General features: G+C 35.7%; 1 protein-coding gene across 1 annotated transcript in view; it reads right to left on the reverse strand.

Moving 5' to 3' along the window:
- Nucleotides 1–6,291: 6,291 nt before the first annotated feature.
- The window catches only part of LOC140142900 (aminopeptidase N-like), a 61,373-nt gene continuing 54,690 nt past the window's right edge, over nucleotides 6,292–12,974 (reverse strand). The window contains 2 exon segments of the mRNA XM_072164923.1: nucleotides 6,292–7,115; nucleotides 8,629–8,710. Coding sequence (XP_072021024.1) covers nucleotides 6,951–7,115; nucleotides 8,629–8,710 — 247 coding nt within the window. The 3' untranslated portion in view covers nucleotides 6,292–6,950.

The following is a 12,974-nucleotide window of genomic DNA, read 5'->3' on the forward strand; positions in this document are numbered from 1 at the left end:
GAAAAAAAACAAGGTTTTGCTTGTTTTAGGGCCGGTCGATCGTTTAAAAAATATAATTCCAAAAAAAAAAGTGTAGCGTCGGGCATAATAATATATTGAGACATTGCTATATATACTGACTAATTATGCATGTAGTAGAATACAATCATGGTTATATCACTGACGATCCACTAACACAAGCAATATCAGATGGTATTAAAAATATTTGCTACTTATTCTGTCTTTCTAGAATACAACATCCCATCAGTCCAACTAATGCATATGCAAATGAGCATAATTATATCTCACGCCAACTGACGTGTACAAACAGTCTTAAAACGTATCCCAATTTCGTCATATCCAAAGTGCATGGGTGCAATATTCCGCTAAATATTAATTTCTTTCATTATGGGCTATACAAAACGTGAATTTTTGCCACGAATATTCTGCGTAAATGTATAAAGATGCCGATCCAAATATTGTATTCCCATGGTACAAATAGTAAGAGTCCCATTATGTTCCCATTCCAGATACAGTACACCCACATCCCGCAAAAATGGGTGTCCTTCAAGTGCAATTCCTTATTAATCCCGCTTCGTGGGGAAAAATTAGACTTTCCGATGAGACAGGTCTTTCATAATCCCCCTGTACTGATATACGTAGATATTGACTTAGTTTCTACATAAACCCGTGATACAGACTGAGTCAAAAAGAAGTAAACTCATGTCTGAGGAGCTGTAACTAGAGAGCTGTAAGGTATCTGCTATGAATGAAAATATCATTGGAAAGAGCAAGCTCTACACGTCTAAATAAAAAAGGATTGTTGCAATTGCTCACGGCAAACTAAAGTTATACTTATTTGAATACAACCACCCATTTTTGTAGCTGCACAGGGCTGATTGATTTTTTTTCATCCATTTAAATTTCGACGAATCAGCAAAGTTCTAACAGGATTTATTGTTGAAATGACAACTTTTGCTTTTAATTAATATATATATATATATGTAAGTCTACGACGGTACTGTAATTTGTAGGGATAACAATTTAAGTCTTTACCGTACGAACGATCCGGCAAAAGCTTGATTGGGGAATGTTAGGTACAGGATTGCGTCTTGACCTGATCTTTGGGTCTTGTTGTAACGCATGTCTAACTCTAGCAATGTTAACTTGTGATCTAGCAGTTCGTGGTCTGCCCGATGCTTTCGGCTGTCTGTTCTCTCATATTCTTCTCCCTCCGATTAGCTGTGGGAAATTGGAGACGAAACAAACACTGAACTTTTTTGAGTCTCTTAGTTTCGCGCCTTACCAATCAATATAATTGGTACTTGGGAAGTGTAACCTTGTGCAGCTACGAAAATGGGTGGTTGTATTCAAATGAATATAACTTGAGTTTGCTGTGATTCCTGTTTTTATTGAGACGTGTAGAAGTTGCTCTTTCCAAAGATATTTTCATGTTTCGCAGATTCCTTACAGATCTCTAGTTACAGCCCCTCAAACATGAGTTTACTTCTTTTTGACTCAGCCTGTATAAACGCGTGCACGAGCATTTCCTGCTCATATCTACTTTTGTACTTATATGGACATCCATGAGAGTATAGCGGAAACCCAAAAATTCATCTTTTATTTCCTGTAATAATTGACATCTCTAATATTTACTAATAATCCAGTCATCAATGTTGCGAATAATACAGATAATAAACTCCGCAAAAAAAACTTTCTTTATGGTTAGGAAATTTACCCAATATTAAAATCTAGCGACCAATGTTGTACTTTTGCTAAATAATCGCATACGGGAGATTGTCCTGTGCATTTTGACACCTCAATCACTACCCTGCGACACTCCTGAGAAAAGATATGAATGTTTACGTAACACGAGGTCGAAAAATGAAAATTGCAAAGAAGCCTATTCAATGGTTTTAGAGCTGATTCACTGATCCAAGACGGTTTCATTATTCCCGCCTTTTCAATTTTAATTTAAAGCATTTTAATTGATGCATGTTGGATAATCATTTGCTTATTGTGCAGATAAATGATCAAAGACAAAGGTGAGTGGGTACTAAGACATTTACGTTTTGAGAGATGGATTTGGAAAAGGGATTCAAAACAGGTCATGATTACAGCTGCATTCCTGGAAGCAGAAGGAATTGAGACACTTGAGTGGCCCTCCAGAAGCCCCGATCTTAACCCCTTGGAGAATCTTTGGGATCAGCACAAGAGACGAGTAAACAAGAAGATAAAGGCAGATACAAGTCTGGTGGGATTGCGTCGCATCGTTATCAACGAGTGTAACGGGGTTTTAGCAAGGTAACATTCGACGCCTCATTAGGAGCATGAGACGCCGCGTGGTTGCTGTACGGGAAGCCAACGGTGTACGCACAAAGTATTGAAAGACTGGTAAAGAAAGAGGTTAATCTCAAGTAAAGTTGGAAGCGGCAGTATGATGCCTGAAATGTGCCCAGCAATTAAACAAAAAATGTTATCTGCATGTTTGTTGTTGTTTGTGTTCTTTTATGCTGGAAACTTGAATAGGCCTTTTTGCAATTTTCATTTTTCGACCTCGTGTTACTTAAACATTCATATCTTTTCTCAGGAGTGTCGTAGAGTAGTGATTGAGGTGTCAAAATGCGCAAGACAATCACCCGCATGCAATCATTTAGCAAACGTACAAAGTTAGTCGCTAGATTTTAATAGTGGGTAAATTTCCTAACCATAAAGAAACTTTTTTGGCGTAGTGTATATTGACCATGTCAGGTTTTAATAATTAATCAAGTCGATGTTTGCAGCACAGGCAGCAACTGCTGCCCTGTTTATTAAAGTAATTGTAGTATATTCAAGTTAAGATAATTATCACCAACGCGCACTTACACTAAACTAATAGTTTATAGTTCTCGTTTCAACATGTTCAAGTGACTTTATTGAAATCATCGCCAATAAGTTCTTCCATTCTCCTGGCGCAAATTTTTGGAACAATTGAGTTATGAATAGCTTACTAAAATATTGGTAAATGCACACGCTTTAAGCTATTTTACAAGCCTTAAATTTTAATTAATTAAAAAGTTAAGAAACAATACATTAATTAACAAATTGAAACAAAAAAGCCTTCTCCTGCAAAATGATTGATGCGACCTTCACCCGGCGAAAATATATACAGGCAGTATCAAAAATAAATGATTGCTACCTTTCAGTTTTGATCAATTAATCTAGCTTGCTTGGGTTGCCGGACTTCAACCCTCGATAAACCAAGAAATCCTCCAAATGCGTCTTATTTCCAACAGGGATTTCCAATAGGGTCCAATGTGGTTTATGTAGCCATGACATAAATAGCAATATATTTACACAGCTGAAACTTTGGTACACTTCTGGTATTAATAATGGTAGAAATGACAAAACAATGAAAGATAACACGAGTTGTACAAATCACACAAATCATAGTTTATTATATCCTTCGTTAAAAATTATTACATAGCAGCCACTGTAGCACTATTTACACAGCTGAAGCATTCATGTTATAACTTTATCATAACATAATAAATGATGATGCTTTTAAAGTCATAATGTACGATTTCAGCCAAATTTAATAATTTTCATTCTTTACCCATACTGCTGAAATAATATTAGTTATAACTGCCGGGAAAAGGTTTCTGTCCATTTTAAACCGAAATCACAATGTAAAGTGAAAGAAATCTCACTGGTTATATTCACTGTTTAACATGGAGTTCTAAGGGGACCTAAAAACACATCAAATTTGATTGATTCCATTTCGGTGTAAGTTGGGACATGTGTAAACGTTACAAATATGCCACAGAATCAGGTTAAAAAATTAACCAATTTCATATTATAAGATCGTACATTATGGCTTTAAGTTACGCATTGAAGTACATAATTGAGAATATATCATGCAAATCCAAAATGGTCATTAAAAATGAGAAACTATAAATAAAATTGATATAGCCGTAAATGGAATATCCCAAAAACACAAAACGTTCTCGACATTATTTACAAAATATTAGAAAAGATTGTCAGAATGTCGGTCTTGTTTGAATAACATGTTATTTAATTGCTGACAAAATTGTTCATGTTTGCCAAAAGTATTTTACAATAACATTTGAAAACATATTGTTGTAGTGTGTTTTCATACACAATGTTTAAACCCGTTTCCATAACCTTAATACAACGCGACATAATTATAATGTTATTAAAACGTTCTAACCAAAACCCAAAATATAACCCATTTAAAACTTTTTGTGTTTTGCTGGTAACACACATAAATTGAAATAAATGGAATGTAAAGTTGACACCATGGCGTAGTCCTGTGACATTTAATTGATCTTGCATTTGGTGTATTTTTTTCCAGTTTTGATAGAGGTCTTAGTTGTATATAATATTTTAATTCATTATATACATTTTGCCAAAAGCTTTTGAAAAGCATGTAACAAATGTACAGCACACGAAGATTTGGATTGTTCTCAACATTTCATAATGTTTTTTGGGACAGCACACATAATTGCTTACACTGTACGAACGTTTTTTTAAAAGGTAAGTCGGGTAGTTTAGGTAACATGATGCCTCATCTCCCCACTTTTCTCAAAAAAAGTTGAGATTTTTGTACCACTGGAAACCTCTGGCTACATAATGTTTATGTACCAAACATTTCTTGCAGATCAATTCGTTTAGCAAAAATATCGTCAAATTTGAATTTCGTTCTGGTATGCCAGAACGAAATTACAACAGTGGCCTATGGGAGCAGTGTCATACACGTAATCCTGCATTTAACTCACAAACGCAAAATCGGAATCAACTGAAATTTTGGGAATAAACTTTTTTGTGGATATCTACTGAAAAGAGGAGGCTAGGATCACGAAATCCTCCTTTAATTAACATTAGTTTAAAATGATAAGATATTAAACAAGTTGTTTAAGCAGGGGTCCATCTCACTAACATTTATGACACATCGTACTCCTAAATATAATTAATATTATATACCCTATGGCAGTGTTACGATAGACGTCGGTCTTACGAAGATAGGGATTTACGATGCGTCGATATGAATGATTTTATCAATGACCTTTTTGTGCGTTTGGCATAGTAAATAAGAAATAGAAGAAATCCGGACCCGGATCCGGACAGCCATGATTTAGTGTTCTTCAATCAATATCTACATACGATTGAGCATTTTAGATCGAATGGCACCTGGTCATGCTAGTGTAGCTACCAGAGACGTAGTAATCGGGTGGACAGGTGGACAAAGCCCATGTGTCCGAGGGTACAGGTGCCCCGAGTATGAAATAAGGGCTGATAAAGAGGATGTTAAAAGGGTCCGCGCTGCTCCTTGTCCATGGGCCACGAGGCTCTTGCTATGCTCCTGGTAGCTACGCCCATATTTTTATCACCTCCTAACGTAATATTACCAACCCTTTAAACCGTATAAATACATGAAATAGGCAACTTACTAAGGTCCCGGGATTAAGGTTTTCATGATACAAAATCATAATATTTACATCATTATAATACTTAAGTAAAATAATATTTTACAAATATATGTTAGAACATTGTGAGGTAATACATCACAATCTCGAGCAAATAGTCAATAATAAAATCTATGTTTGATTTCTATGTTCTACGTAATTTCTATTTTCTAAATGTCTTTGCCCTAGTAAATACCGTAATGTGATACTGTGATATTTTAATTTAAAAATCTTATTTATATCAATTTCTATACATTATACTATTTCTAGAATATCTTTTTGCGAATTAACAACACTCAAATAATCCCAATCAAAGAACAAAGAAAAATGGTGCAAGTTGAATTCGAGTTAAAAGTTTAAAATACAACTTCCCGATACAATGTGGATGTTATGCCAATTACTCGATTTTGAATATAAGAAACGTATCTGGTAAATTTGGCTTACATATATACCGGACAATGCCAATTATTAAAAGGTTGGACCCATTTCACCCAAGCAACAGGTCCACGCTGATATTTGACCCAATGCATGCAAAACAAGCTGAGAGGCCGGTCGAGTGCAGATCCGTCGGAACACGCTTTTCAATACGGAATAAATGCTAACCTCATCGTGACATCATCCAAGCAGCAAAGTTCATTTCCCATTGAAAAGTGTTATCCGACGGATCTGCAGTCGACTATTCTGTGAGGCCCGAATTTCTTAAACCTAATAGCGCCGCCAAGAGCCATTGCGGGCCCGGGGTAAAATGAACGCACGGGTCCCCTTTCTACGGGCTCAGGTGTCTTTTCTTTCCTTTTATGGGCCCATTAATGTATGTTGTCTTTATTTTACGGGCCCCTAGGACCCCGGGCCCGGGGTTAACGCATCCCCTTAACCCCTCTTGTCGGCGGCACTGCTAATCTTCGTACATGTGTTAGCACCTAAACTGTTGAATACAAAAGTTATCTGAAATTAGTCTGCGAGTATAAAGAGGAGATTGTGATATATACGGGGTACATAATCCATTAAATATAATTAACCCATTTGTTATTATTTCAGCATTTAACATACTCCTCAGTTTCTTGTTCGTGAATTCGAACCATAGTTGTTATGAAAACAAAATAGGAAGCTAACTCTGATAAGTCGATCCAATAATAATTATAATTTAAGTAATCCAATGAAATGGGTTAATAATCAATTTCCTGAAATCCACTTTCTAGTCCTGAAATTGGATTCCCTTAAACAATGGTATCAGCAATTTACAAAGTAAAATGTTTTCTAATATGTATGTTATTTCAGTAAATGAATGCTATATTTTAAGTTTGAAGCATATCACAGTTCCCAAATTTGTGAGGATTTTTCAAAACATTGACCCATGTATGAGCATCGTCTGTGACACAACCTATCCCATATCTGGTGATTTGTGTATGTGACAAACAAACCCACTTGGGTGGTACGTCCCCATTTACAGCAACATGTGCCCCGCTCCAGCTCCCCCTTTGGCCAAAGTGTTCATTTGAAAATAAATTATGCTTGTCTTCCTTCTAGCAATCCAACTTGCTCTTCGAGCCATTTCGATGTTTCTTCAGCATTTTCATTCATCCATTTAATGTTTGCCTTGGTCTTCTCTATCTGTTGCTCGTATGTCCTCGTTGCTGAACCTAAATCTTTTCCTTCACCAAATTCTATTAACTGTTAGAAGATAAAATATAATAATATTTCGTCAACCACATATAGAAAACTTTTTAGTCAAGCACATTGGATCAGAGCGATGCATTAATAAGTCATATTAGTTAGTGCCAAAATGTAAAAATAATTATTGCGAAAAGTATTGAAAATATTTACAAAGTTAATGCGAATATTCGCAATGTTATTACGTATATTGGCAATGTTATTGCGATTATTTGCAAAAGTTATTGCGAATATTCGTAATAATTTATGTATTTCATCCATACTATTGGACAAACATGAATAGCTCTGTTAATCTACGAGGGTCGGTAAGTATGTTATGAGAGTTGACTTGTAGCCCCATATATGGATTATTAAGTAGATAGCGTGTGGGTTTAATCCTCAGTAGATAGCACGGTATGAGTATTAAAAGAATACATGGAAAAACCAGTGGCATGATCGAAATCGAAGAATACATGGAAAAACCAGTGGAATGATCGAAATCTGTGGTCCTGGGTTCGATTTACTTGTCTCCTTTATTATTTGCGACGGCGAACCTGGGAAAAATTGTGTTTATTTATATAATCCCTGTCGATCATGCCACTGTTTTTTCCATGTAATATTTTCTCACAGGGAGGATGGCAATTTTTTCTCGCATTTACGGCCCTAGCTACTATGGGCCATTTGCGTGGAGGAGATAAGCTTAAGTGACCGCTTATGGATTCAAATTTCAAACAGCCTAATCATGAAGCTCCCGTGGCCGAGTGGTTATGGCACAGGTATCGTAAACCGGAGGTCCTGGGTTCGATTCCCAGGCGGGATCACTTTTTTCTACTTGTCTCCTTTATTATTTGCGACGGTGAACCTGGTGAAAATTTATTAAAATAATCTTTATCTTTACATCCTGTTATCTGCAAATCCGTATTTTCGTGCGCTTTGTTCCGGTTTAGCTCAGTTTGACGTCATATTTCGTCATTTGTGACACGATCTGGTCCATGGGGGCCAAATGAGGCATTTTGAAAATTAAGTTGCTATAACTATTACCTTATACAAACATTAGGCTATCATATACTGAAAACACTAAAGGTCTAGCATACTTGGTTCTAAAGTTTTGTGATGTCTGTTTGAATTTGCCGCCTTTGGCCCCCAGGGACCAGATCGTGTCATATTTTACCTTCAAAATGGCACATTTTCGCGCGCTCGCACATACCGGTATTTGTTCTGAGACAGCTATTGTGGGAGCAAACGACAATCTATTCATTCATTTTTACAACCCTCTGTCAAGGGACAGTTACGGCCAATTAGTGAAGGGTATACATTGTGGAGGGTATGCATTAGTGAATGGTATGCATTGTGGAGGATATGCATTAGTGAGGGTATGCATTATTATGGGTATGCATAATGCATTGCATCCACCCCGCATTATTGCGCATCCCTGATGTGATGATATTAATAGTTAGTATTGCGACTGTTAGTACTCGACTAACGAACATGCATGACAAGAGCCTGCAGACAAGACTGACTCACGGCATCTTACCTGCTCTAAATCAAATTCGCTATTAAAATGATCAGTTACATCTCTGATAAGAGAACTGAAGGAAAAGAAACCATCCCCATAGCTGCAAATTAAGAAAAAACACACACAAAGTTAACTTCGAATAAAACCATAATCTCACCTGTTCTAGACCAAATTCTGAATTGAAATGATCAGTCGTCGCTCTAAGAACACTGCTCATGCCGCCCAATCTGTATCAGAACAAGGGCAAGGCACGAAAGATTAAATAGAATTCATCATACAGACTTGACATTTAATATGGAATAATTTGTCAAAAAATTCCAAGACTGGTTTGGTAGAGGTCTGCATAAACGGCACCGGCTAAATATTAATTGGGGTGTGTCGGGATATGGTATAAAATAATTGTTTGACAGAAAATGTGCTTTCCATTAGTTTACATCATGGCGCTCATAATGTAGTAAATTAGCCTAAAATGGCGGATTTAAGGAGACTGAATTTGAATTTTGTGGGGGTAAAATTTCTGAATTTTATCAACATTATTCTGATATTATCAAATTTATTGAGGTTTGAGGCAATTTTATTGAACCTAAATACCAATAAGTGTTCGTCATAACTGAAATGCACCTGTGATCTACCAGTTTTAAAAGTGAGAGGAGCCTTACAAATTATGGCTCTACAAAGTGGTATGTACTCAGAAATTTTGAATGGTCCCCTGGGGCCAAATGTTATAAACTTACTGTACACAAAGAAACAGTGTGAGTTCATTGGACAACCAAGAATCCGCACAGTAGTTTTTGTACCGTAAGTTTATAACATTTGACCCCAGGGCCAGGGGGCCATTCAAACTTTCTGAGTACGTACAGCCTTTAAGAGCCCTATTTTTAAGCTCCTCCCCTGTTCAAAAACTTGGTACATTATAAGTGTATTTCAGCTGTGATGAATACCAATTGCTAAAGAAGTTTAAGAAATATCACCTCAAACCCCTATAAATTTGATAATAACAGAACCACGTTGCATAAAGTCCGAAATTGTGTCCCCCTCAAAGCTCAAATTCAGCCTCCCTAAATCCGCCATTTTAGGCAAATTCGCTACATTATAAGCACCATAATGTAAACATATCGAAAGTACATTTTCTATCAAACAATTATGTTACACCATCTCCCGACACACCTCAATTAATATTTAGCCCGTGCGGTCTATGCAGACTCCGTCCAGACCAGTCTTGGAACTTTGGGAAAAATATTCCATATTAAATGTCAAGTCTGTACAAGGTAAAATGTTATCAAGTTATAAAGGTCGTGAAAAACCCTTAAAGATCCACAAACGAATGTGAGCTCTTAAAAGATATAATATGCTTTAAAGATATGTTGATCTTTCACTTACGATGTCACAACACCATTATTTATTATATACTACCTGTAATAATTCATGACAAAAACACGTAAGGCGCCAAATTTAAACTAAGCAGAATTATGCATGGTTTTGGCTAAACTTTTGATTGCTAATGATACGCTTTTGTTCTATTTTATGTCGCCAAGAACCCAGACTCTCCTGTAAAGACAACATGACTTAGCGTACACGTCTCTATTGCAATGGAATATGCATTATTATACAAATATCAATTGTTTTCGAATGGGAAAGTTGAGTCATTATCGCTCTGTACCCAAGTTAACAAACATTTTCTAAACACAGTAATAAGTATATTAAAAATTAATTATAACCTAGCCTGCAGTCTACTGTCTATTGTGTGTGAAAGCTGTATGAATGTACTGTTTTTAGTTTTTCAAACAAGGTTGTTTGAAAAAGGCACTCCGAAACTCAAAGTAGCACATGGGTTTTCAATAGCACCACATTGTCTTTTCATTATGACGTCGACATGTTTTGTAGGCTACAAGAATCATTGGATACGATACCTGTCCAATTTTCTTTGGTACAATATTAGTACCAAGACTTAATTATTCAAACTTTTTGTACAGAATTCACAAAATTGCTTATTTCACTAGTGGTGTCTTGGTATTTTTGGGCGGATTTTGGATATAAATGGTACAATACATGGATCAAAAGGGAAAAAAACTTGTCTATCTCGGTACATGAGGTGAGTGTGCCAGTCAAACAAAACCAAACAGACAAAAAAATAAACCATGCGTATTTTGCTCTGAGCTTGTCTTGTTTGCTACTGAGTTCTATTTGAACTTGCCATCAGTTTTTGAATTGAATTTGTTTTTAAACTACAGCATGTAGTTTTCGTTGTTTGCTTTTATATTTTGTTGTCTGTCCCTAAACAAGAGCAGTATCTGCTCGAAACGTCGGCTGTTTTTTGTTGTTGTTGTTGTTGTTGTTTTTTGTTGTTTTTTTGTCTGTTTGGTTTTGTTTGACTGCTACTTTTTTTAATCCTACATAATTAAGTATGAAATGTTTCCTGAGTGCCAAGACTAGTCTGGGAGGACAGGGGTCTGCATAAGCCGCACAGGCTAAATATTGATTGACAGGGTGTCAGGCGATGGTGTAAACCCAGCAAACACAAAACGTTTTCGACATCATTCGCAAAAGGTTATAAAAGCTTGTCAGAAAACGTTTAAATGTCGGGTTATATAAAGGGTATATTAAGAGTATAAAACGTTTTCATTACCTTAAAAACATTTTTTGATAATCTACTGCTCAGCAAACAAAAATGTTTTACAGAAAACGTTTAAATATGGGGTTATATAAAGGGTATAACAACATTTTAATAACATTCAAAAACATTCTTGAAAACTTGATACAAAACATTCTAAACAGAATGTTATTTTGGAGTTGAAAAATATTTTGCGAAAAATGTTTGCCCAAAATATTTTCAATAACGTTTTAAAACGTTTTCATGACCTTTATATAACCCGACATTTAAATGTTATTAAAAGGTTTTGAAAAAAAAAAATTTTAGAACATGTCTGTGTTTGCTGGGTTCAAATTTATTTTAATGTTATTTAAGTATTGACACAATATTTTACCAAAATGTTTGCAAAAATAGTTTACAAAAACATTTAAAATATTGTTGTAGTGTGTTTTCATACAAAACGTTTTAAAACGTTATCATGACCTTTATATAACCCGACATTATAATGCTATTAAAACGTTTTTACCTAAACCAAAAGCCAAAATATAACTTATTTAAAACGTTTTTGTGTTTGCTGGGAAATAATTGTTTGATAGAAATTGTGTGTCCCATGAGATTACATTATGGTACTCACAATGTAGTGCATTTGCCTAAAATGGCAGATTTATAATGGCTGAATATGAACTTTGTGGGGACACAATTTCGGACTTATACAACATTATTCTGTTATTATCAAATTTATTGGTTTGGGGTGATATTTCCTAAACTTCGTTAGCAATTGAATACCGGAGTGGAAGAAGGGCCCAACTCCATCAAAACTGTTTTTGAGATATTAAGAAAAAACTTAATATTTGGAAAAGTTTTATAGACAGAATGTTTTCATCTTCAGAGGACCTTTAATACATGAACATACAATATCACAAAATAATGTATAATGCTTCCATGGCAGCGGTACAGGTCTTAATACGAGATGGAGTTGGGCCCTTCTTCCACTAATATACTGCAAGTGCCAGTTCCGTAAGCAGATGTGTAACAAATAGCTACAGAAATTTGGTAATTATCCAATAATTGCGCAAGTAGAAGTATGTAATATGTTAAGAAAAAAGATTTATTGTAGTGAAAAGCAGATTTCATGGATGAATAAAATTCCTCTTTAACCCAATATTTGTGGAAGAAGGGCCCAACTCCGTGGAGTTGGGCCTTTCTTCCATGAAAACCATGATTAAGTGTACGTGGAAGACTACTTAGAGAGTGGATTTTGGCTCATCTTTCACACACAAGGAAGAACAGTCTGCTGGCAATAAAACTCATTTTTGTAACAAATTGGAGTTGGGCCCTTCTTCCACTCAGGTATTCAATTGACATTCATCAGAGCTGGAATGCACTTGCAATGTACCAATTTTTTGAAAATAGGAGGAGCTTAAAATAATGGCTCTTAAAAGTGGTAAGCACTCAGAAAGTATGATTGTCCCCACTGCGGTCAGATGTTATAAACTTACGGTGTAAAAACAACTGCACTGATCATGTTGGTGCAATGAACTTACGCTGATGTTTATTTTGCTGACTGTTAGTTTATAACACTTGGCCCCAGGTGGCCATTCAAATTTTCTGAGTGCGTACCTCTTTTATGAGCCTTTTTTTTCAAAAGATCCTCCCACATGCAAAACTTGTACATTGCAAGTGCATTTCAATTCTGATCAACACTTATTGGTATTTAGGGTCAGCACATAATTACCTCAAACTTCAATAAATTTGATAATAATATCAGAACAAT

The sequence above is a fragment of the Amphiura filiformis genome, chromosome 20 (genome assembly GCF_039555335.1).
Source record: "Amphiura filiformis chromosome 20, Afil_fr2py, whole genome shotgun sequence".
Classification (NCBI taxonomy): Eukaryota; Metazoa; Echinodermata; class Ophiuroidea; order Amphilepidida; family Amphiuridae; genus Amphiura; species Amphiura filiformis.